General features: G+C 38.7%; 1 protein-coding gene across 14 annotated transcripts in view; it reads right to left on the bottom strand.

The window, feature by feature from the left end:
* PTPRT (protein tyrosine phosphatase receptor type T) overlaps window positions 1–27,843 on the bottom strand; it is a 469,240-nt gene that overhangs the window by 333,300 nt on the left and 108,097 nt on the right. For all 14 annotated transcript variants that reach the window (XM_068912406.1, XM_068912401.1, XM_068912399.1 and 11 more), the window contains exon 2: window positions 8,142–8,267. In XM_068912406.1, the coding sequence (XP_068768507.1) occupies window positions 8,142–8,267 (126 nt within the window). The remainder of the gene's footprint in view (window positions 1–8,141; window positions 8,268–27,843) is intronic.

Below are 27,843 nucleotides of genomic sequence, written 5' to 3'. Positions count from 1 at the left end.
CCCATGCAGATTGCTTAGGTCATTTCTCTTTTAGCCTTCCTTTCAGTTAGGTTTTCCATCTCTAGCTTGCTAATCAACCTTCCAGGGAAGGGGGGAGAGGAGAATCCAATGGAGAAGCTTACAGTTTAAAAAATAAAATTATAAAATTCAAAAATTTGTAGAGTTAAAATTCAGACTTGAAGGGTTGTGAGAAACGTCTCAGCTCTGACTAGACCCGCAGTGTTCCCTACTCCTATCAATTTCTTCAGTGTCAGTCTACCTCTCCCTTCCCCTAAAACACCTGTTCCTACCTTAGTCACCACTTTCCCTTTGTTCCTTTGAGCTCCACGAGTATTCTTCACCAGGAAGACAGCTCACACTCAGTCTCTTGTTCTACCTATGCATCTTGTTTACTGCTGCTCTTCCTTCAACATGCTGCTTTTCCTGTTGTGAACTCTCTAGTATTAGTGAAGGAGTATTATACTATAAATTGTCCCCTTATTATAGAAAATTTCCACAAAAATAAGCAGTTAAAACAGAAGATCTTAGTCTCAAAGCTTGTCTTATTTCAATGCAACACTATTTACTTTAGTAGAATTTAAACTAGTGCAATGATTTAAAAAAAAAAAATCTACTTGGAAGATACTTGAATCAAGTTCCTTATGTGAACAGAAACCTCTTTCTTCTATCCCCCAACTCTTGAAGCTTTTGAAGTTTTTAAGGAGAAATGTTTTTCCAGTAGCGTGACTGCATAACACCGTAACGCGGCTCTCAAACAAGAACAAGTTTTAATATCTTTGGCATTTGGATAACAGGCCCTAACAGAGTTCAAACTAACAGATTAGGAAAAAAGTAGAACATGTCCTAAGATACTGAGAGTCCTCAGTTCCCATTTGAGCCAACAGGTGCTGAGAAAAATTCACATGCTTCAGCACCGACGTCACAGAAGAGCATTTATGTCGATAGCTTTCTTGTCCGTTCTCCCAGCGCAACGCCGGCTGACATTACAGCAGTGCTTCGGAAGTGTTATGGCCCTCACTAATGGCGGTAATGGAAAGGTCCTGACAGTCACAAACAGCTCCGTTTCTGACAGCTTTCACAGAAAAGCATCAGAAATAGACTGACAACAGTTCAAACGTACCATTTAACTCGTCGAGGTGCAGTAACTACATGCATTCCCTGCCAACACCAATCCCTTCGGAGTCATTAGAGGTCTTTCTAGAAGTCATCCTTTCAGACTCCTTTTATAACATTTTTTTATACCATGCTCGTTCAGAAAAGGCTAAGCATCCTCGGCAAGTTTGATTTCAGTACCGAAGTACCGTCTAAATCTACACGGAAACATGCTTCTGCCGACCCCCCTCCTTGGTGCATGATAAGAAATTATATTTTACGTTCACAATGTGAATGACAAAATGTTAAAAAATAAGATGTAATTTCCCTTCAGCAGAAAGCCTCTACGGGGCTAAATGCACTTCATTAACAGTCATTATCTTGCATCTTACATCACAGAAGAGATGGCTAACTTCTGCCTAGCTTTTAATGTTTCTTACTGGTTTCTTATTTCACATGCACTTATGTCAAATAGCACATCACTATTTATACAGTTTATTTAAAATCAATAGGCCTAATCGCACAGCAAATGTACTACTCAGTGTTAGAACACAGGAACATGAGACCATAAGCAAATGTTCGATATGAATAGTCCTTAAGACTAACCCCATTAAGTTACCTTTCTGAAAGCAGTTCCGTGCAAAAAGGTAACAACTGTTTGTGGCTTTCATTACTGGATTCTTCCGGTGCGAGGAAGCTGATTGTATTCTAATGCCGTGATGATTTAGTTACAGAAAGCCCAGATCTGATATGAGATAGAGAAAAAAAAAAAAAGACAATTCTCTCTTCTGTGAGACAACTAAATCCAAATGCTGGATTTCTGGCAGCTGTTATCATAATGGCTTTGGGGGATCTTACTGGATAGAATAAGAGAGAACAATTAAAGGCCACGCAGTGCGGGAAAAGTCTTTTCTAGTTGCTCGCAAAGACATATCTCTCCCAAATCTACATTTGTAAATAGGCCAAAACATTTCAGTTTCTCAACTGTTGAAACACTCCTATGTGCCTCCACTAAAATAAAACAGGGAAAGAAAGAGATCAAGCCCCCAAAACTCAAGTTAATGTAAATCAGAGATAAAATTTAGAAAAGAGGAAAAAATTATTTACAATTGCAACTATAAAAATCAACACCCAAATACAGCATGAAGCTGCACAGTAAAGACCAAAATCAAAGTGCACTGGGAAGCATCCAGACATCCCATTCCGCTTAGAACTTGAAAGCTCAGAAATGACTATTAGCTCACTATCTAACTGCAGACTAATCTATTTACCTCTATGGAAGTGAAAGAGTGAGGAGAAACATATTTGCCACATCCTTACTAATTTCTCCTGAAAAAAACATATATTTTTTCTTTTTAAGAAAAAAACAATAGAGGCAGCTGAACCAAATTTCTTTCTCCCTCTCAGACAAAATTGGATCATGATTCATCAGTCGGGTTTTAATTTATTCCTTTAACAAGTTTGTGTATTTTCTTGTAAGTAAGAATTAATACACTCAGACACAATAAAATGTTAATTTTATGGCACTGTCTTTCAAATTCATAAATGTTGCCTCTAACTGCTGTTGGCATTTATTCCAGCCTGAAGGAAAAAAGATGACAAATATTTGACCTGTGCACAGAAGTTTGCTGTTCTTTGTAAAAGCTAACATTAATTTCACATCAGTAATCTCCTGAATGAAGTTAAAGAATCCTGCCCTTGTTGAATGTGGGCATAGATGGAAGGCTATCACTCACTCTCTTCAAGAGCAGCTGTTTCGTAATCATTCATTCACACTAACTCCATGTTGTCACTATCCACAGAGAGGAAGGTGACTCTGGAAAGCATTTGGTCCATTAGACTAACATAAAACTTCACTCAGTTCAGTGGAGTCCAAGCAGAATTTAGCCATCTGCTACTCATACATACATCACGCCTATGACATTTGCCTGCTAAATAGGTAGTTCACGAAGCAACACTAACGATGATAACCCTTCTGTTCTTCCTTTCAGCAAGAAGCTCAGAGAGCCCTCCAGCCACTAGAACCAAAAAACATAGATAAGTTAGATAAACAGTTAGATAAGGAAAGAGTCCCCAGACCTCACCTCTGCTACAACAGAGAAGAAAAATTCTGCCATAAATTCTCAGTGAGGTGCTGCAGTGCACTGAAGTGAGGAGCTACACACACTCATCAACTCTTGAGCTGTGTTCATTTCACTAGACCATGCAGTATGGATATGGAAGTAACTTGGAATCCATTTGAGCCTTAACCTTGCCAACTACTATCTCAAAATGTCAATCGTTAGCAGGATTGAGCACAGATCCCTTCTCCAAGTTCACATAACCAAGACTACAGAGCAAACGCTGACTGTTTCTTTGAAGGATGAACTCAGGTTGCAACTGCCATTAGGGCTTCAAGCACAGTAATAGTGCAGTTAATATCCATTTGGTACTAACGTACCACAGTCTTCTGAAGCAACATAAAACAGTTCACATCCTTCAGCTCAGTTGTAACGAGAGGAAGCATAAACCCATTACGCACGCCAGTGGACTTCAGAGCCAGTGGTGTAATATTAGTTGTCCACTACCGAAAAAGGTCATAGAAATAAACACACACAACTCATAAAACTATTTATTAGTGACATTTTCTGTGAAGTTAACAATAAATCTAACACTGAGGAACGCTACTGCAGAGAGACATGTGGCATGATAGCTTGATATTCAGAGCAGGATCATATTTAATACCATTAAAGTAATTACTCCAATTTAGTCAGCCCTGGTTAGGTCTCTATTGGAGTTAATTAGCAAATGCGGGTAAAATGCTTTGAACATGCAAATGTTTAATATTAATATGTACAACTGCTGTAAGGGCAGAAAGGTCCACAGTTCTTGGACTGCTGCAACATGAAGAAGGAAGGAAAGAAGAAGGAAAAGGAAAAAAAAAAAAAAAAAAGCTGCCAGTTCTGACTGGCTGGTTTTCCTAAATGCTTAAGAAAACATTTGCTTGTTGCATTAACCAAGTATTTGCCTCTAAAAATAAAGAAATGCTCAGGCCCTTTGTACTTTGCTACCAGTAAAACATCTTCTGCGATCCCACACAAGCTAAAGGACCACGTCCATCTCATATCATCTAATACTGGCATATAAAGACTGAATATTTTCAGAAAAAGGGAATGAAAGCTGCATGTTGTAAAGGTAAGAGGAGCAGGAGAAGTCCTGTTTGCTTTAGCTTGAATTTCTACAATAGAATTATAGTCTTCTGCCCTGCCAACGCTGTCATGCAATTTTGAATCCATGTTTGGTAGTACAGTTTTGGGCAAATACCCAACGATGACAAGAAAAAGCAACAACTGAAGGCATGGGCTAGAGGGAAGGAAATGAGGCACTGTGATTCAAGAAAGGATAAAGGACTGGGTCATGTTCAGTCCTGAGAAATTAAGACTTAACTGTCTACAGCTATATACAAGAAATTATAAAGAGGGTAGCAATTGATTATTCTTCCTGGTCAAAGATGGAGCAAAAAATAATGAGATCAAGTCTTAAGAGGGAAAATGGAGGCTGAGAAACTTTGTAACTCAAATAGTTACTGGAACAGGTAGCCTAGACGTTGGAGAACACTCATTTTCAGGCTTAGGTAAACACTCATCTATTAAAGAATGTTTTGTTATAATCTCTCCTCCTATTTTGAAAGAGATGAAATGAGAGTCTCAAAGTCAGGAGATTGGTTACTCACCCTTCATCTCCTTCTGATTTTTGAAGTTTTTATTCAGAACAAACATTTTAGTTATTAATTCCCCAATTAACATTGTTTCCAGCCCTGAGGAATAAATCATAGAATTCATGGAAAACAGTTTATCTGCTAGTAATCTTGTGTAAAACAAATTACCTACAAACTTTTACATTGCTAATGGAGCATTTTTATTGCTCTGTTTGGGGCATTTTCATTCAAAAAAAATCAAGAACAGAAAGTTGACCCTGGGCAGAGACCTTTGCAGCAGCGTGTCAGTAGACAATTACACAGCACCATAGACTCAGGCTCTCATTCATGGTACTAACTTCCTTTGAAGAGCACTTTGAGATCTAAAGATGAAAAGTACTGTAAGAAGTGCTAGATATTATCATTAGTATTCAGGAGGACAGAATTCTGTGGCTTGGTTGAATTCAAAGGGGCCTGCTGGTGCTTATGAAAGCCGACACATTTACAGAAGAAAATAGCTCTGACAGAAATGTTAATGTAGGCTGACTAGGGTGGGGGAGGCCATGCTTTTTGCCAACATCTCCCAGCAGGTTGCGCTGCAGATTTATTTAGTATCATTGAACCAATCTAATGCCCACTCACTCTTCTTTTTTTTGTTTTGTTTTTGAACCATTTCTACACTCAGGATTCCACAACATAGTAATTTATTCTATTCCCTGCTAGAAAAGACATGTACCATCCAAAATACCATTCTGACAAAGAATATTTGCATTACTGCTCACCTCCTCAAAACCCTGTGGAGTCTGCCACTCTCGTCACTGCTCTCGTCAATGCTAAGGAGCTTTCCTGGCTAAGGCTGGCCACCAGAAGATGGTTAGTCTACCAGCACCTCTTTGCTACCACCTCTTACCCCCTGCAGCTCAGTGGATGTACATCCTGCTGCTTTCAGCTGCTATGGAGAAATTAAATGGAATAGAAAGTCAATCACTTGTTGGTCTTGTGCTCTAGTTTTAAAGATGTCCCTGCTTGTAGGGGTGGAATGTGCTGTTCATCAGTTTATTCAGCTGGCTTTACCACCAGATGAGTTTTAAGTAAACATCCTTTATCCTTCCAAACGGATTTGCAGTGAGTAACCAATACAAATAAAATGCATTAAGATTCTATTCAGCAATACAGATTCTCAATAATAGCTCTAGCATATCTTCTAGCTTGAGGCAGTCTAATTGAACACGATAATTTACTTCAAGTTTAGTGTAACGTAGATAGTCTTTGAGAGCATATGCTTGCTACTGGAGCTATCTGTACACATTGGCTGTGGTCAGTCTTCCCTCCCCTTTCTATCTACCATTCTGCCTTTTGCTCTACATGAATAGTCTTGCTAACATGAGGAACTGAGTCATTTCCCTTCAAACTCCTTAAAGTCTCCTTAGGTAGTATTTCTTTATCAGCATATTCCAAGTGGTTGGCAGCTTCACCTGTTGCATCTTTCTAAGTACACAATAAAACTTTCTACATTTCTTATTGTATGTCCAATTTTATTAAATTCACAACTGCTCTGTGACCACTATGTATTTAATTATTAGTGCTACAGGATACGACAGAATGGAGCAGTCTTGTTTGTTTATTTGTTTTTCACTATGCCATTCTAGCTAGACTGTTCTGTTATTTTTCCATGGTTCCAGTGAGCTTAGGACAGTAAGACACTCTCATATTGTCCCCAGGTGTCTGAAGAGAAGCTTACACTAACATTTAGAGTTGACATTGAACTCCTCCAGTCTAAGCCATACAAGCCCTTTCATTTATTTCTTGCCTTCCAGTTTGCCCCAAAGCCGTGCGTGTTCTTGTTCCTTCAGATCATTCTGAGACAAGTTAACTTAAATGATCTATCTTGTCTCCCTAGCAAGGTGTACTAGTGAAAGCGATAAAGGTGGCAGGATGCTAAGGAACTGCTGGGACAAAAATGCCCTCATTAAGAAGGCAACACATCTGGAATGAATAAAGCTGAGACCAGAAAACAGTAGTTATTAACTTTCACAATTAGCTTGCTTTAAGACAGCAGGGCCAGATCAAGTGATGCAAGGTGTTACACACTTTGAAAGGTCCTGCTCTGAACAGTTTCCAATCTAAGCTGTAATAACAAAGCTTAACTGACCATTGCTGATGGAGAAACTACAGTGAAGCCTGGTACCTTGCATGCTAGCTTTCTATTAACAGTTTTAATATACAGGAGTGAAGACTGGGCTCTCAACCAATGGCTACAACAGGGAGTTGCTGCTCTATCACATATACATGGTGTCCTTAACAGGCACTTAGCAATTTCACATCTCTTATCCCAGGAATTACAGGTGTAGAAATACCTCTTGAGCATTATACATGTTGATTCTGTGACTTAGCTCATGCTCATCAGAGTGGCATGCACTAACTGGAAATAAATCCATCTTTCTTAGAACTGAAATCAAAATCTTAACTGACTGGTCAGTTCTGTTTCCAATTATATAAATCACTTTAACAGGGCTTGCTGTCTTATTTTAGGTGGCAAAGATGGCAGGTAAACTGTGATTTTCAGAAAATCACGGTGTACTTTCTAAAAAACAAGTTATTTTTCAATGTGAACAGAGCATTCCACAGCATATTAGTAAGGACAGAGAATTTATTCCCAAACATATCACAGCATAATATTAATTTCCAATGAGAAACAAAACTTCCAGAAGCAATCATTACCAGAAGCTCTCCAGAGAATATTTCAAGTATCTTGTGGAAGATTATTATATGGATGTTCTCAATAAATGTTAGCATGTTAGCAACTTAGATATTCTGGTAACTCCCTCTGTTGGAAATATTTTTCTTACATATGAAAACTCCAGGATCTGAAATCCCAGCATACTAAGACATTGGTTACTAAGTTAATTCTTTTGAAGTTTTCTTATCTTTCTCAGAATTAGGACTTAAAGCAAATCAATTAAGAGCTCAGTGCTAACTGCAGGGTCCAGTGTTCCCAGAGGTCTCAAAGCTTTACTTTTTCTGACCTCCTGAGCACTTGTCTCCCCAGAAAAAGAGAGCTCTGTGACCCTAGTTCTGAAACATGCAAAGGCTGGCCAAACCTTAGCGTGTTTTACCTAAAATAATCATCTTCTCTCTCTTGAATGTGGAAATAAAATAGGAACAAGGGATAAAATGATTTCTCAATGACATCAAGCGATAGATACTGTAAAAAGCAATCTCACATTTATGAACTCTGTTGTCACGTTATTTAGAATACAAAATTCAGTTTCGTAGCCCTGAATAAAACCCTGTCTCATACGAGCTAATAGTTGATTCTCACAAATAGTGACATATTAAAAATTCTGCCCTGTTGTTGAGGCATCCTACTTACCCGTTGGAACAGCAGGATCCATTGTTGGCTTTTCCCAGGTATTGATCTGCTCCCAAGTAAATCCATTGGTCCCCAAAGCCACACTATATCCACAGTTACTGTAGTGCTCATCAAATGAACAACCACCTAAAGACAAGAAAAATGAATACATTCTTCTATTAATTATTTCTGTCTCATTATGTTAGTTCATTTACATCAGTATTTTGTATTCAAGTTTCCAAAGGGGGGAGGGGGGAAATAATGATAATAAAATGATTTTCCAGCATATTAGGTTTCAGGCAGCAGGGAGAAATTGCCTGAAAGCTATCCAGAAAATTTTTTTTTTTGGAATCTTTTGCCATTTGAATCCTTTAGAAGCCTTTGTTCTCTTCCCTCCATGCTACTGTTCCCTAGATCAGTTGGCTTAATTCAGTCTATTGCCTTAAAATTTTAAGGCATAGTTAGGCATGATGAGCATGTGAATAAATATTTCAGTTTGGGTCTCAGTAACTGGTTCTTAAGTACAGAAAACTTCAAGCCAGATATTCGAAAAAGGAGGAAGAAGTAACCCATGTGGTAAACACACAAGCACAGTTTCATTGTTCTTGCAGCAAAATCTTCACTACATTTCACTTTTAAACCTTGAATTACACAAGCTTGGGTTATATTCCTCTCAGTCATCTTTCACACATAATAACATGAAGCTTCATGTGGCAATAACTTGTCCTTACGGTCTACAGTACTTTGGAGTGGAAACCTTTCGTTTATAATGAGAGAACAACAAGGGGAAGGCAAATCCACGCATCCCAAGCTGTTGACTAAGTGATCTTTCCTACTGCAATTCCTGCCATACTTGGAAGTGGTTAAATATCATAAATAACCTGCAGCTGCCTGAACATTTGTTAATCAAGAGAAACCCACGAACAATGGAATGAAATTTTGTACTACAGCACAGAGGTTAAAAACTTTGTCTCACACATAAAAATCAAGTTGGTTGGGATTAGCCTCTGGTAGAATAATCAGTCCTATGCAAGTACTCATGACGTTGCCTCGGGCACATTCCTCTTCACCTCCACCCAACGTGGGCTGCCAAACCCATTCGAGTACTGAATGCATGAGAAAAGGCAGCCTGGGGTCCTTGAGCCCAGACCTTAAGCATGCCAACGTTCTCTCTGCACTGCTGTGGTTTTCTCTCTCGGAGAAGCAAGGATAACTTTTCTGCATAGATATTAGTCCTCCAAAGCCAGCTGGACACATCTAACACTTCTGGAGTTGAAAGGACTCAGTAGTGCTCAAGGCTACATTAACTTGTTTTGCCAGCCAAACTGCCAATTGCTCTTGACACTAATCGGAGAACTAGATGCACAGAGATGTCCCTGACTCTTTACTCCTTCCCACAGGCTGCACTGTCTGAACATCCACAATAAACAGCTGGAACACAAGTGACGTGTGGCTCTTTTGCAATAAGGGTCACCCAACACAGGGGACATTTAGGCCTTCTTCAGTGTTCACTTATATTTTATTATTCTCTAGCCCCCAAGAAAGCCCAAACTTGTCTCAGTTCCTATGGAACCCTTAATAAATAACAATTCAAATAATTAATTAAATTCTTATTCTATTAAAGGACTTCATGCGTACTCTAACTGCAATTAGTTTTCCAGTAAGTTCTAAAAAACTTAAAGCAAGTAACTTATTTCTTAAACTTAATCAAGTATTTACTAGAGGGATTTGTAGGATAAAGTACCTGACACCCAAAAATACTGTTTTACTGAAGAGAAGTTTAAGTTGAAGCTTGTCCTAAAATATTAATAGCAATTCAGTTTTGATATAGAGTTTTGATATATTGTATACATTTTATAAATCCGAATACAGCAGATTTTATGATCCTTACAACCTTGGCCATCTTCATCTCAGCAGAGCTACCTCCACGCATTTCTGAAGCTTCATTACATCTACAAATTTTGATAATTTTCCTTTATATTTGCTCTACTCGTTAAACTTCTGTTACAAAGTTATCTAAGGAAGCTTGAAAGTGCCTTGTCTGAAAGTCAAGATTGACCTTGCAGAAAGGTAAGGTGTGAAGAGCCTTGAAAGTAGCAGCAAGATGTCCACATTTCTAAAAAGAAAAGTTAGTGGAAGAACCCGCAAATGCAGAGTGACAAGGTAATAAACCAGAAGGATTAATTTACCAGAAGTAACAAAATTTGAATTTGGAGAGGTGAATTTGCAAGAAATGAGGATAGGGAGAAAAAGGTTGGGTCAAATTTAAGGGTTTAGGCAAGCATACAGGCTGCACAGAAAGCAAGGAAAGGTTAGATCTTGGCTCTTAACAAGAAGAAAGCCTCTGTCCACATCTTGCTACCATGTGGGTCAAAGGAGAGCAGAATTAAAAGTAAAGACTTCCAATGCAAGCTATACTCCTTGTGTGCTGAAAAGCTTGCAATCCTTCTGTGAGCATTGTCTAATACAGCATACACTATATTATGTAACGGGAGAAAAAACTTCATAAAGCACAAGGAATGAATCACATCACCAGGAATATTGCAGAATTTTGGCCAACTTTGTTTAACAGTGTTCTTTGTTCAAATCCACAAACCAAATATACTGCAAGTGGTCTGAGGTCCTAGCTTTTTTTTCGCAGAAAGAGACAGACATGACATTTTAGCTACAATCGCAGGTCACTGAACCACATTCAGAAACACTGTCTTGAAAATCCCATGCCAACTTCAGCTCAGGAATTCACCATCCGTTGTGCTTTTCAAAAATGCAAATGTCTCTTCCTATCTGGAAATCCAGCCTCCGAGTCAAGTTAGATCTTATTTCCCATGCTATTTCCTGAAATAAAAATCCAGTAGGCTAAGCGATGCTCATTTGCACCATCACAACACTGCCGCAATCGGATCACGTCTCCGTGACAGTTCTGCCATCGCACTGCCTCCAACAAAACAGGTCAGTTTGTTCTGCTCTGCAACTCGGCGACTTGCCAGGGCCGGCAGCATGCATGGCCGGGAAACACACAGGGATCAGCTCTGATAAAGGCTTCTCAGATGGACCTCTCTGAATAGGACCAAACTGAAAGCTCCAGCCTGGATTTAAGGAAGATAACCTAGGAGTATGAGGGGGAAGAATTTGAGGAAAAAAATATACCATACTGCCTTTTCTGTGGAATTTCATTGTCCCAGTAAACGAAAGTGCTCTTTTCTTCAAGTAGATGTTCAGAAAAGTAAGCTCATAAGTAAGCCAATAAGGAAACATAGGATAAAGGTACATATGATGTGCAATTAAGAGCAATCCGATTTCCCTTGCACAGGTACGCTTAGTGCTAACATGGTGACATCGTGCGATCCACTTTGTCTGCTATGCAATTATCTAGCAACAAGATCCTTGGAAATTCAGTTTGTCTCCACTAACGAATTTCAGATTAATCTGCAAAGGCATTAATAGATTTTAGTGTCCACTCAAGTAGGAATAGTAAGTCCAAAACGGGAAGGCAGGCTAAAACCAGCAAACGTATTCTTTTCACCGTCAGTGCAAGCTTATTACTCGGAATCTCTTAAGACAACACGTCATCTATATGGATACCTAATGTGAGCTACATCTAAATACGCTGGAGTAAAGAGAAAAAAAGGTTAAGGTCCCTCTTAACGCATAATCATCCATCACTGAAACGTAACTGCTCAGCAGCAGGACAGGGCTATTCATTAGCAAACAGAAAAAAATAATCCACAAATTGAGAGGGAAAGATAAGATACTGCACGATGAATTGAGATACCAGGTTTGCATGTTACAATTTAGCTACAGTTTCACAAAGTAGCTTTGAGGAAAACAAAAACGTTCACACAATAACCAATAGGGGATTCTATGTCTTCATTAGTTGTTAACAAGGGTGAGGATCTTTGGAAGCAGAAGGGAATCTTGGAATCTATCAATCAGCTAAAAACTAATAGTGGAAACCGGAGTTGCTAACTGGGGCAAAATAAAAGAAAATGATGAGGACTTTGATAGTGTCAGATAATGCATGCGGTGTTGACCCTTCCTTTTCACAAAATGAAACCCAAACAAGAAAGAAATCCTTCCCTGCCTGAAAAAGGTCATCCTGAAGCAAATAACGGCTCACACAGGAAGGATAAAACATCCCTTGTTTTACACTGCAGGCTCATAACAATGCCACCGCTCATCTGAGTGATGCTAATTAATCTTGAGCAGACCTATCATCAGTTACTGAGTCTTGCCCCCAGATTAAATGTAAACCAGCCTTGCATAAATTGAATGCCTCCTTTGAATATGTAATTGAATTTGCAGAAGTGCGTGCCGGGGGGGTGTTTAAATAAGCGCACAAATATGATAAAAAGGACTTCACGCCATTATATCTAATTCAGTAAGCAAAAATAATGGCAGGGCACGTTCCAATTAGCGTTTGATTTATTTATTTTAACAAATCCAATTAGTAGAATGTTTTATAAAGTCATCCAATGTCAAACTCTCACAGACTCGCTACATAAAAACAATACTTCTAAAAAGGGATAAAGAAACATACTGTTGTGAGAAAGCTCATTCCTTATCCTGTGTTTTTTAGTACACACAGAAAACAACACAGCATCAGACATAATTTGGCCAAACGTTTACAGCATCCCCAAGGTGAGGGAGAAGGGGAAGAGAGTGAGAACCGCAACAATCTCATTCCTCCCACTGCTGCTTCTTGCAGAAGAAAGGCCTGCAAGTACTTAGTTCCCCCCCAACAAACACACACTTTTTTTTTTTTTTTAAGTGGAAATTATAAAAGCATGTATAATTGCAACATTTTTTTTCCTGGAATATCATTTTTGAAATTCTCTCAAAAGAGCTCAGATTTAGTCCTTTAGCTTAGACTTTTTTAGCCTCACAAAATATGAAGAGAGGGGAAGAAGAAACAAATGCTATAATAAAGAGGTTGCGCTTGTGAACTATAAAAACTCCAGAAACTAGAACATCACCGTTTCTGATCATTCATTCTTGTCTTTTATAAAGACGCTCATGTTTAAAGAGCTGCAAGAGATGCATTTGGTTCATTAGGATAACAACTTCCACTGTGGGAAGTATTTATTGTAGAGAAATTCATTTCTAACTCATTTTTCAGACTCTATACCCCACATAGCATTAGAAACCTTATCATATATTGTTATGGGGGTGGAAGGGAGAGAATACAAACATAAATGAAGATACTTAGCACAAGCTTTAAGACAGCATAAATATTTTTAAAAGACAGTGGGGTTTCTGCTCCTTCCAGAAATATTAACTGACATCAGGAACATATATACAAGCATCCCACAATGCTAAGTTTAACCAGAAAGTAAATCCAAATTCCACAGACCAAATCTATTTCTAATTACTACTGTCCAACAAACTCAGCTCTCACACATCATGCTGAAGAGACGGACAAGTATGAAGGGAGTGGAAGAGGGTACTTGTCACTTAGGATGTCATTAGTTTTAAGTGTAACTCCTTAGAAGCAATATGTTTTGCACAGCCTAGGCTATCTGCATAGTACAGGCTGGGAAGTTTCAGAAAGACCAACTGTAATTGGGCATTTCATTTTTCACTTCTGCCATCATTGTGTTATCAGGCTGCTATTATAACTGACCAACTTCAGTCAACACGTCAGCATTTTATTTATTTTACCTTCCTGTATTTCCCAGGGGAAAAGTGTCTGCAAAAAGAAAAGCAAGATCATTATTGAGACAAAGCGCACCATGAGTGTTCACTGCATATTAATACTCAGACTCCACAAGGAAGAGGAAGATGTTACAACTACTCAAGCTGCAGAAAAATCTTTGATCAGGTTTTGTGCCTCATTAGTCACCAGAGGATCTACACTGGGGAGAAACCGAGGAATAGATTCCCTAGCATATAATAAGGTATAAACTCTAACTTAAGCGTTCGTAACATCTTTTTCTTACGTGAATTCTCTAAGAGTTGAATTCAGACCTAGCATAAATTCAGCTAAGTCACTCAACCATAAAGCACGAATCCACTAAAAAGCAGGCTTACTACTTCTGGTGCTCACAGAAGTGCTTCTCTCAAGGTATCCCCATTTTGGGGGTTTAGAGGTCAGCATCAATGATTACTCTGCCTCAAACACATCCCTCTATGAGATTTGGGTTCTGCTGCAAGTACAATGACTTTTGTTGATTCTCTGCCGGAAATATTAGTACTCAACTCACATCCAGGGATAGCGTATCTGCCACGGGATGGTTCCATGTGCTTTTCTTTCCATGCTACTTTTAAACACAGTATTATTAGATTTAGATGTAAGGTTTTACTTAGTCTGAAGGGTGCTAGCTCTCTGAGATACTGTGATATTGCTAACAAATATCTGGCCTAGAAACAGATATGGATTAGATATCTCTCTGCTAGGTTGTTTTTCTTTTTCCCCTCTCCTTTTTTAATCCTTGAAAAAACTGAGCGCAGCTCAGAAAACCTTCATTTTAACTGCAAACCGTAATGACCCTAAAGTAGACTAGATATTGGCTATTTTGCATCATGATGCTTTCAAGTGCTATCAACCTATTAAGGAAGACTATTGTACTAAGGCTATACATTTTTTGGAAGCCTTTTTCAAATTTATATTTCAATGAAATTGCTACCTTTTCAGGTTTCATATTACACATCCGTTTCCACACAAACTGTGTAGCTTACAATCGTAGTTTCCACATACATATATGCAGACACAAAACACACACACATGCGCATGGATACAACCGTTCCTTACACAGGAATCTTGCTCTATTCAAAATTTTGCTGGGATTGCAGAAGGGGCCATCTAGGTTCTTTCATGATGAACCTCACTAATAACACGTTTTGCTTAGTTTAACACTACAAAAGGAACAGGCTGAATAGAATCTAGCACAGCCTACAAAACATCTACTTTGACTTCCCAGTACTAGCAGGGTTTTCTTCCAGCACTTCTCTGAAGACACTATTGGTCCCAAATATGGAACAGAGTCTCCCAAAGTTTATCAGTTATTCTCCTATTTCCATGGAACTACTTTGCTGCAGAACAGGCATCATATCTAGACTCCTGTTACATAGTGGGAAAGTATTAAAGCTGTATTTCCTCAATTTGTCAGGTTAAACTAAGTTTTAATTCCTAAATTCATTATTTTAGGTTTCTCTTTGCAAAAGCTTCCCTAAACATGTCTCAATTTGAGTCCTAGACCGGCTCATACGTTCATTACTAATTCCGCACCTCATAATCCATCAAGGATCAGCGAAATCACTTTGAAGTATCCTAGGAGTACAACTAACTCTAAGTGCCATTTATTTAAATTTATATGTCCAAATCAAGGGTGACTCATCTAACTCCACTTGCCAGAACACATCCTTTATCTAATACCAAGAATATCTTCTCACTTCTGAGTGCTTAGCTGCGACTGCTTCAATAGCTCAGCATCAGCATTTTATTGCTCTGTTAAAATGTAAGTATCTATACAAATCCATCATCTCACTGGATTTTTTTCCCAGTTACAGAACCAAGCCAGTTTATACCCCAAACCTTTTCAAAGAACACTGACTTTCCGTATCAAACTCAGTTTCAGGCTGCTGAAACACATTGAGATTTCCTTTATGTGACGAATTTTCTTACTTGCCTATGCCAATGTAATGGAACTTGTAAAATTAACACAGGTTTTAGAAAACATAGAATATTCTTAAACTAACATTCCATTTGCTTTTTTAACACTTTCAGCTAATCAAATCTTTGTCATTAAATAGCTGGATAGCTTTCCAACCCTGAAACAGGCTCCTCCTGTATTCATAGTAAGATGAAATGAAGAATCCCCACTTTAATGTGGCAAGTTGATTCTTGGTGAGTAATACTCAATTTGTGTTTAAATTGGTTCTGAAGAACACAGGTAATTAAGACTCCAGCACTGTGCAGCTCTCCAAAGACTGATCCCTGCTATTTCACGGAACATACTTAATATGTACCAGCTCAACTGTATATCTTTCTATATATATTTCTGATATTCAAACAGTAGACATATCCATTACTGAATATTAGCAAATAAACTCTAATTGGCTAATACAATGATAATAACTTGCAATGAGTGTTGCAATTGGCGTATCTTGTAAAATTTAATAATGTGGTTACTGGAAGCTATTTCCAGCGGGTGGCTGTATAAATAACTTTCATTGAGGTCTAACAAGCATAATGGCTCAAAGCGCGTACATTTCTCAGACTGAGGTTCACAAAATATGCTCTTACTTGTTTCTGGCACTTACTGTGTCAAATCCCTGAAATGACAGTAGTAAATGAGCTGTTTTGTTTTCAGATACCCTGGGGTCAAGACTGCAGGCAGCAGGACAAAGGCTACGCTCTGAGAAGACCTTGCAAAGGTGTGTGTGTGTGTGTGGGGGGGGGGTTCTGCATTTTCCATATGCATTTTCTCCCTTGATATTCCTACATGTACCATTTGCATTGTAATGTCCAGGACGCTTTGCAGAATCAGAGTAGAAGTGGGGCAAACAGAGAGCACTAGAAGCCTAGCTCTCTTCTACAGCATATTGTAAACATGGAAACGATGGGAAAATTTGCTTACTTTTAGCCTCCAGACCCTTCTGTGTAAATTCTTTGCCTGAAGAATGAAACATACAGTAAATACGTGCTAAGAATAAATAGATCCCTGCCTAACAGCACATAGGAGTTCTTGAAAATACACAGAATATCTTTTCTGGTTTCACTGACTTTCCTTCTACAGTATGCAAGCATACATGCAGAAGTGTCTACTTGTAGCTATGAAGTTTCCACGTAAAATGTGACCTACAGCCTACCTTTAGGAGAGCCCAAACTGCTGTGTTCTAAACTCTAAATTAAAGAGTAATAGCAGGCTAAGAGGAGAGAAAAGTTAGGATAACATTAACACAAATGCAGTTATCTCTAAAGACAGAGCTCAGATTTCATTTAAAAAAGAGGTCTTGTCTGGTAGTTAATAATAAAATTGTCAAGGGTCAGTCTCCCAAAGCACGATAAAGTTGAGAACAAAGCAAAAGTGTTTCTGCTATTCTCTTTTCTTCCCATTCCCCCACCTCCGTTACACTACTCAGTCTTTACAAGTAAACGCGGTTGAAAAGAAACAGCTTCCTCAACTCCATCTCTCCGCTCATCGTGTTCTTTTAGAGCATCCTCAGCCAGCTGCAACCAGCGACAAATCGTGGGTAATCTAAATGTGATTATCAGCCACGCTGCGCTGAGACAGTCCCACTTAGCCAGCGCAAGGTAGCTTGCCTCCATCCGCTGATGTGGTCAAATGATTATCTGCAATTAACAGGTTGCGAACTATTCCACGTCGTCTGCTCAGGTTCTTGATTTTACAGAAAGTAATTCCAAACTGTAGAATGAACTAATTTTCAACCTTTTATGGTTATTATGCACTTCATTTCGAAACAGATTGAGACTGTACGCTCCACATTACACAGTACTTGATTGGTAGCAAACATATAGCACAAAAATTCCTCATCTAATTCCCTCACTCAAGGCCTTCTTCCTATCTCTGGGACAAATCTCCAGTTTGAGATTGAAACTTACAATACTATAGTTCAAATCAGAAATATTACTTAAGAAAGATGTCCTGAATTTATTGGTTCTTACTCCTTTAAAATAGCACCAAGTTTGAATTTTGCTGGGGAGTTTCTTACTTCTAAGATTTGAAGGGCAGAATATGAAGGAATAAAAAAAAAAAATTAAATACAATCACTTTACAGGACACTGAATGATGAAGTTGTAATAAGAAACCCTTGTCTGCCATATAAACCCATAGCAGCAGTCATAATTTGATCTTCGATTAGCTGAGACACACAAACCAGGTACTCTGAGCTTTTCATCCCAACCTCGCACAGGCAGATCCTGTGACAAACAGACCTGATGCAGCTGTGAACAGCCCAGTAAAGAACCCAATTCTAAAAGCCTGATTTTAAAAAAAGTCTGAAACTATTTTTAATTGACAACATGCCAATATTAAACTGCCCTAACAGCAGCCTGGGAGGCTACTGTAACATCTTTGATATAATACTGTAAAATAAAACACTCTCTGGAAGTTCCATCAACAAACTTTATATCGTTACTCCTAATATTGAAATAGCCTGGGCTCATAGGTGCAATTCAAATGCACAAAAAGCTCATTTGCTAGAAATTCACTTATGGGAATAAGCTCTTAATAGCAATTTAAAATATAACTGCCTTTGCTTAAAAGATTTCTCTCAACAGTAAGAAGCTGAATGGCACATTCTGTGTTGAGTAGACCTGGCGCATGATCCGGCTTTACCCCCATCCTCATAAAGCCCTATAAGATGCATCTCCACTTGATTTCTGCACCTATAAATACATTTATGAGTGTAGCTGTACAGGCTATTTAATGGTACAGGAAACTTCAGCGTTAAAATGCTGTCATTGGTAATGCATGACCAGTGCCCACAGGTGAAGGTGCAGATCTTCAGGTACAGACCTTTTTTTTATTTTTATTTTTTTAAAGTGTTCTTCTTTCGGTCATGAAAAGGCATTAGAAATTTTATATTCAGTTAAAGCCAAGTATAAAATTTCTAACAAACTCAGCGTTCTTTAATAACAATTTTACACAGGTCATTGTAATTTTAAAATGTCTAGGCAGGAATCTGATTCATTAAATACTTGATACTTCAGAAGATCGTGATCGTATTAATTCAGAAATTAGATTCAGTTTCTGATCAACTGAATTAGGATTAAATATACTTATCCAATTATAACCATACTGCCAACTACATCGATACTTCAGTTAACAACTGCGTGTTGGCGTTGCAGCCAAAAATGTAAGGAAGACCAAGAAAGCATTACTATCATGTAGTATTTGCCCTATTGTCCTTCTCTAAAACTGAGGAGACCTAAAACTTTTAACTTTCAGGTACAAGCTTCAGCACACTGCATAAAGGATACCAATAACATGAATAATACAAACTAATCGGGCATCCCTCCATTTATTATCCACACGTCAGCCCTCATTTTCTCCCCTAGGTTCTCCCTCCTGACCAGCTAACCAGCACATATCGGGGACTGTGGAGACACTTCACGCACCCAGCTTAACAGTATAGGAATGACTGAAGCATGCCGGACCAAAGGGCAGGCTACTGTAGCACATACAGCCTAAAAAAGATCCAAGAGCAGAACAAGCATACAGTGCATCTTTCCTGAAATACCTTCCTACTTTCAAACAATCCTCATCCTGATACCAAAGGTGGCATCTCTGTGCCTCTGATGGACTGACTGCTCTTTGCTCGGAAGCTGTCCACCCTTTTCACGAATCTACACAAATCTGTAACCTCTTGCGACAATGACTTCCACAGCTCAGCTGCTCCGACAGCTTCTGGCTACTACTTTCCCAGGGATAGCTAGAAACACAGAAGGTATTTTTGCCCAAGCACAAGGCCAAACAAGCGCGGGACAGCAGTACTATGTGTATAGAGATCGGATTCGCCACATGTGCAGAATTGACACTCATGTGACCAGAAAGGGACCATGGTATACAGCTTTCCCATATAAGCGACAGCGCTTGTTGGGCTCTATCCAGGAAGCGTAAGTGCTTTAAATGACATTCACCACTTCGGGGCAAGACAGACTTCTCGCTAGGCTGTCAGCCTCCAGCACTTTTCTTCTAAGGCACTGTCTCACAGGGAAACAAACGTGGTATACATGACTATATTGTAGCAATTGTAGATTATTTTAAGATTAGATAATGAATAAAAATCTGAGGAGGATGTCCCAGCTGGAATAAGGATGTAATTTAACTGCATCCGAAAACACTCATCTGTGATAAAAACCAATATAATTTCCCAGAACTATGAGTACAATTAATGTGGACTCAGGAAAAGCAGTATTTAACTCGCAGTTATGAAATTATTAGCATAAAGAACAGAAAGAATCAAGGTGAGAGGACTTGGCTTTGAATGTTAAGTTTATACCAGTTATATAGGTCAGGTTTTGTTTTATTGAAATCTTTCCCCTTTCCACTCTAGTTTTTCTAAGAAAAGGAGATGTTATGCCTCCACAAATCATCTGCAGGGCAAGTGCCGGGCAAGTGTGCAGGGCACACTTAAATGCAGGGCAAGTGTGAATGCCGACTCACTATACGTACTTGACCTGACTTTTAGTCACACCACTAACTTCTGAAACACTGTTACACTTCAGTGATCCCACTCCTCTCAAAATCATTTAGGCCCAGTTCAACCTTTGTGGTGAGACGTCTCATGTATATAGAGCTAATTGCCACAACACTTTAATGGAGAGTTACCAAGAACATGGAATTTGATTATGCTCAACTCTGAAAACAAGAAAATGAAAATAGGAGCTATTACAAAATGACCTTCTCCTTCCTTGGAGCTGACAGCAGCCACCGGGAACACCGTACCGAAGATGACAGCAAGTCATGAAGGACTAAGAGAAGATGCTATTGTTCAAGCTGCATGCCACAAATAAAAATTACAACATTTATCAACAGATAATCCAGCTATGTTATCTGATTAGCATCATCTACACTGAATGAGGAAAAAAATAGCCAGGCATGCTTCAGAGCGCTCAACACAAGATCCCTACGTCCTCAGGGATCATCTTGGCAGGGCATTCTCAGGTTAGCAGGAGTAATCGCAATGGGGACAGGAAAGTGATAAGAAAGACATGATTGAGCATATTGACTTTAAAACTCTTCCTTTAGCAAGTTTCCATCTGATTTTTCTCAAATTTGAAGTTACTATTTTTACACAAAACATCAGATGATTTAGAAATTATACTTACTAGTGAGAGTACTTATGAGTTAGTGCAAGCTTACTTTTTCCTCTCGCTGAGTCTTGGAAGGATTTCACAATATTGTTGATATGCTTTATGTTTATGAATATCGCTGATTCTTACCCTGGCTTAAAAAAAAAAAAGACTGTAAAGACTATGTGTGTGTATATATACATATACACATACATGTATATACACACATACACTTTTTTGTATTTTTGTTTATATCCAAGTATACATAATATTTTTCTGCATATGTATATATATATTTACATATATACATGTGAATCTAAGAAAATGATCGTATCCTCTTTGATGCTTCTGGTACCTTAAATTTATGCTAAGTGTAAAGTTCAGGAAGTTTACTCGTCATCTGCATTACTAATCTGGACTGGTAGCATCTATTGTGCTACCTTTACAGCGTGAAAAGCCAGGTACACAAACATTAGTTACTGTGATCTGTTTTCTGTGCAAGGTGGACAACAGGTCACTCCTCCCGCAGACAGAGGACGAGAAGGCTCGGCATGACAGATATTGCCTGCTTGGCTGGGAAGCAGGCAAGCCCCAAGCTGAAAACATTAAATACACATCTTGTTTTGGTGCCTGGTACTATATGATCTTTAAAATATGCTTTAAGAGACCTGGAAAAAGCACAGCAAAACAACTGAACTCCTATTTAAGGCTGTTACTAAATCCCCCAAAAGCTGCACTATCATTGTCCTTTCTAACCCTGGACTACCCTTCCCTCCGAAACCTCGATTATAGTTCCACACAAGTTAACTAAACTGGTTATGCTTAAATTCTTGAAACAGGAAGACTGAGGAGAGCGACTTATCATCAGGGAAACATCCTACGGAACTTAAGCTTTCAGTCTAGAAATGCAGTCTTTTCTTCCTTATTACTTAAATGCTGCATATTGTTTGGCTATACTAGTATAAGTAAACCTTCAAATACTTACTATTACTTCATCAGTGATGTATCAATTAAAAGAAAAAGCAAGATATTAATGTTTCCCATATATTTCGGTGCACACTGCATTTACATTTGAGAGGTAGAGCTGTCACTCTACATTCATAACCGTTTGTTAGACTCCAGTGGAAAGGGGGGGGGGGGGGGATTATCTACCATAATTCACAAATTTATAATTTTCTCAACAAAAGAGAGACTTGCATACAGGAAAATAAGCATGTCTGACAGGGGAGTTTGTTTGGCACACTGCATCATTTTTTTCAGTTAGCTTAGCATATTTCTAGGCTCTTGCAAAGGTCACTTAATTCTGCCTATTAGCGTGTGATTTTTCTAGACCAAAAAGACTTCACCTGATTCTAATGAGCTTTGTGGCCTTCATGAACTCTTAAACTCTTACATATACTAACCACTGTCAGATGTGTGATATGTTAAAAAGGTTGCCCAAAGATACATAAAATAGATTACTGAACTACCCATTCTTTACCCTTTCTATTATTATTAATGTTTTTGTATTAGATCATGCTTCTTTAGAAGTCACACAGAAAAGAATATGATCTGCCTGAAACACTCCAGAACACAGGCATGTAAAACACATAAGATGACGATAAATAATTTTATTTTTTTTTTATGTTTTGAATTGTTAAAATTGCTGTCTTTCATCAGCAGCATTTTTGGGTGAGTATAAAGTACTTTCCACAATTCTTAAATCTTTTTGACCAAGATACCAATCACAGTTTTTTTCCAAAATCTGCTCTCAAAATGGATATTTACCCTTTTTCATTTTGCCAGAGATAAAAACTATACTGGGCTGAATATGCAACTCTACATGTACTTGTACTATCATAGCTCCCAGGAGACCTACACGATGGCCAAGAGCTGAACGAATTCATGTTATTGTGCTAAAACCTTTCATTTCTTTGGAATCTGCAATATATCGTGCACGATAAAGTCCACACGGAGAATCAGTAATGGATACCCTAGATGCATGAGAACTTTATATTGGCAATGCCCTGGGAACCTGAGAGTTTAGGATTAATGCTAGGAATCTAAATACTAGTCTAAGATTTGTTGCTAGTCTGGCATTGATTTACCTGCTTATAGGTTTTCTATAGGCTGACCAGAAGGCCACTACAGGAGGCCCTAGTAAGAAGGGCACGCTTGTAAGAGGAAAGGTGAAGGAATACAGACCATCCTGCTGTTGGCGTATAAAACATGGTTTAGAAGCTACATCAGCCAAAAATAGTGTTCAAATCATTTGATGTTATCTCTGGCCTCCCTTTTAGGTTACATGTTTTCTGCTAGACTTTTGGGACTGAACCGTTTCCACCTAGATCTCCCAGGAACTGCCTGTAGTATTTGTGCAGTTTTGGCTGTCTCCCTTCTGGCTAACTGAATTTATCCTTCAAAGAGCTAATCTTATGACCATTTGGTACAAGACTGGTCTTCATGATCTTTCCAAATTTTCCTAATATCTTTACACAGGATACTCTTTAAAGAAGTTTTACAACAGAAGGTTTCAGAATCGCTGCAACACTGCTTTAACTAACACCATCCTGTGACCACCATCTTGTAACCAGTGCTTTTAGAGTGCTGACCCAACAAATTAGTACCTACTACTTCCTAGACAAGTAAAAAGCTGTCGACGTACACCCAACCTCATCTTTGACCTCCCACCAGCAAGCCAATCTAGCAGGTATTTGCCATGGTTTCTTAAATGCCAGGCCCCAAGCGTTTGCTTTAATTACTTCTGCTTTGGCCATCTTATGGCACAAGGAGGCACACTGTACACTGACTGACAGCTCTAGATTTCAAAAAAAAAAAAAAAATTTGTTCGGAAAACTTCAAGTCTTAAGACTTGTATCTCTTCTTTTGCCACTAGATCTACACAGATTTTACCTAATTTAAGTCATTAAGTATTTTAATTTCTCTTCAAAACAGTCATGAAATTGTTCTCACTCAAGTAACACACACTCGCTCTGTCTGAAGAATGCAAAAGGCTTGGAAAAAGCTCAACTGCCACACTTCATAATATCACCATCCACGTCTATCTACCTATTCAGAGAACAGGTTACAAGAGCAATGTTCTACTTTCGGTACTGCCTCTCCTGGAAAACTAGACAGTAATGGATACGCTATCCCTTGAGGTCCAAAATGTTCACCATACAACAGAAACTAGGCATTTTCAAGATAAATGCTGCTTTTGAAGAAAAGGTTATTGTTTCTTTCCTTTTTTTTTTTTTTTTTTTGAGGTACAAAATACTGTTCAAATAAATTAAATGCTATGATTGTGTACCATTCATCTACTTTTTCTCATGATATTTACACTATAGAAGAAAGCACAGATTTTCATCTGTAGGGGGTTCGCTTGCACATTTCTAGGTTTTTTCAAACTCGTCTAAAGCACTCTGGCAACTATTGTACCAAACAACTTTGCTTGATGCTCCTGTTGTTCTACAGCTTAGCAGCAAGGCAGGTGAGAAGCCTTCGGCTTTGTAGAATATACAGCTTTTGGCTCACACTTAATAGACACTGATGTACAACTGCAAAATGTGGCAGTTTATTTTCTGAAACAACAGAGCGTATTCATATGCATACCCTAATGTCGCGTTTGCTTTTATGAGCGAGCAAACTTTTAGCACTCATGATCATAAAGCTTTCACTTACAATTTAGTTCAAAAATTCTTGAAAAGGTGCATGATGTTGGAGACACTTTCATAGCATAAAACCCTGAGACGGACACATACAGACAATTCAAACACATCCTCGGGTAACTACATTAAAATTGAGGAGAAGAACTATCATTTAACAAGGCTACCCACTTCAGCAGCGGCAGAATCATTTCCCCTTCAAATTCTATCTTAGAAAAGAAGCCTAAAGGGAAAAATAGCCAAAAAGTGAAAAGTAGTATTTCCGGCAAAGTCAACGTTTTTGGTAAATACTTCTTGTCAGTTTAAATTACGTTTAAAAAAAAAAAAAAAGGCTCTCAAAGTGTTACTTTTTATGCCCGTTCATAGAATTATCCGACGTTCAGAAGGATGCTGCAATGAACACAGTGCTAAAGCTTTTCGCTTAACTCTGAAAAATTGCTAAATACTGATAAGACTTTTAAATTGCACTTGTTCATAAACCTCACTCTTCCTGGTACATAGAGCTAGGAAGTTAGTGAAAGAAATGAATAAAATGCCCAGGGAAATTAGGAGCTGGACCCACTGCACAGAGAGACAAGGAATAATCAAGGAAGATGAGGAAGACCTCCTCAGATGACTACTCAGAGCACTATGGAAAGGTAGCAGAACTGGTCCCTAGCATTTTACTCTGATGGTGTACTTTCTGAAAAAGAATAACTTTAATATGACTTTCTAGAACTCCTAATTATTATTATGAGTTCTATATTATTAGAATTAATATTGGTGAAAGGATTTTCTACTTCTGAAATAACTGTAATGTCTCTCTTTTTCCTCCCTGCTATACCAAACTGACCACTACCTAGAATCTCCCCTGCTTTCACCTGTCTCCAGCAGCATCAGCATTAGGTTTCACCTTCCGCAGCACTTTCCACCTTCTTCTATGTTCTTTCAGACACTGCACAGAATTAATGTCATGAGTTGATAGCAACAGGTCTGTGCGTTATTTTTTTCCTCCCTCTTTTAACTGACTTTGCTAGGCTAGAAAATCGCAAACATAAATTTAATTTACAGAGCTGAAGGTTCAGTTTAGAAGTCAACTATAAAAGTAGGAATGGAGAAAAATTAGATTGAAGTAAGTTTGAAGCCAGTGGCTTTGTCACTGCTATAAACGAACAGATGTTCTCACTGTGCAAATGCCCTAATAAAAGCAAAGGTTTAACTGCATTTTTCTCCAATACAAGTGGAAATATTACAACTATGAGTGGGGAAAGAAGGGAGTCAACTTGATAAAACTGCCAGGTCTGTGAAAAGGAAGACTGGTATTAAAGAGCTAGATATACACTAGGGTGTGAGCTTCCTCCTTCCCTACACGCTCATATCACAGCATCCCAGAGCTCTGACCAGCATTAACTTCCTTTCCACCTACTCTGCTGTTTCATTCCAGCTCATATAGCATCATGCATGGACCTAAAAGCTAACTTTTTGCTCTTTTTTGTGCAAATTCTTCCCTTTTATTTCCATTCAAACCAGCAAAATCCTGATCCAGCCAAAAGATGATACAAATCCTTTAAAAATAAAATATAAAAAAATCCCATCATGTGATCTTTTCATAACTGTGTAAGAAAACAATTCCCGCTTCCGATGACTGTCACACAGTAGAGTGGCTAGGATGTTGGTCCTGAACCCAGGATTTACTGCGGCATTGCACAAGGGTTCCTGCAAGTCCCTACCTTCTTCTGTTTGTGAAATAAGATTAATGTTACTTAATACCCTTGAAAAATTCCTTTTAAAAAAAAACGTTAGGAAATATGAACGTCTTTCTGGGAGAGTAAGATATTAGACATCATTGCCCACTCCATCAAACAACCCAAAAGTGCTGCCCTCAATTTGAATTTGTTGTTCTGCAAGTGTTGTGCAATCTCTTGGCATTTTGTCACCTCAGGGATTGTGACATACAGTTGCAGCAACGATATTCTTTCGTGTAGATGCAATTTTTTATTTTAATTCAAAAATCTGAATAGACTTAAAAAGTTTTTGCATGTGCATCTGTTCACAACAGCTTACACTGACCCTACTCAGCAGACTTAAGTGCAAAGCAGCTGCTAGGAACACAGTTACTCTATAAAGACTTCTTTTCTGTGCGTTTAAGGACTGGCTGACTATAGAGAGATTTAGAGCTATATGAGACCACAACATACAGAAATATGAATTTCCTAAAGATGCTTCATATTGCTGTCTCAGATGGAGCCATCCTCTGCTCCATATGCAACATTAGCTCCCTTACAATTGCTATGCGCTTTTCTCCCTAACCCACCCTACAACTAAACATCTGGCACTTCATTTTTACAGATCTTAAATATCCAAAGATTCCTAAGTTTTAATTACCAAAGGCCTGATAAAAATTTCAACCAGCAGCTGGTGTTAGCAAGAAGCACTCTGGAGACAGACCATCATGTGGTACTGGGAGGAAAAGAAACAGCATGACAGTAAAACATTCATTTGGTTTGTTGCAGTTTCCAGAGGAGCTTACTGCATGCCACCACCACCTGCAGCTTGTAGCGTCATCTGGAAAAGAAAGCTATGTGGGGAAATAATAACAGCCATTCCCACCTGGTGCACTCTTCCCTGCCACTGCACGCAGCCAAAAGCTGCGGCCATCAGGAAGACAGATCTCTCCCGTCATCTCAGCTGCGATTAGGTAAGCCAGGATTTCTTCCACCTTCACAGGGTGCAGGAATACAGGAAGCTGTTGCTTAACAAGAAGTATCCTCATGCATAGTGCGTTCAAGTAATGACTTGATCTTGTAGTCTAAGAATTTATCAGAGGAGGATTTGATCATTCTAGAGGAAAACGAGTGACTTTATACTAACTGTCTTTCAAACTCAACAGCAGCAGTCTCCCCCAGAGGTGAAGAAAAGTATGATTCTGCTTTACATCACAGAAGATGACTGCTACAGCCAATGTCTCCCAGGCCTAACAGAAAAATTCCCCAAATAATATGGAAAGTGAGAAATTCTCTGTTTTTCTAACGCTTTCCACAAATCAAAGCATCATCATTTTGAAATACGATGCTATGTGCCATCTCTTAAAACAGCAAGCCTACTTATTCTGGCTCATAAGGTCCTGGTCAAATCACTTGAGCTTTTAGTACATGTTAATCCTGCTTCACAGGTAAATAGCCTATGTTAACACATTACAAGGAGGTGTCATCGTCTCTCGGAGCAAAGCGGTACAGCATGCACTCTGCAGACAAATTTCTCCGCTCTCCCAGTGGTTAAGGAACAGGCTACAGTATCTGTACGGTGTGTCCCTCTGAGGGACTAGCAAGCAGCAGACACCCTT

This window comes from Struthio camelus, chromosome 18, assembly GCF_040807025.1.
Source record: "Struthio camelus isolate bStrCam1 chromosome 18, bStrCam1.hap1, whole genome shotgun sequence".
Classification (NCBI taxonomy): Eukaryota; Metazoa; Chordata; class Aves; order Struthioniformes; family Struthionidae; genus Struthio; species Struthio camelus.
This window is presented reverse-complemented; position numbering and strand designations above follow the sequence as displayed.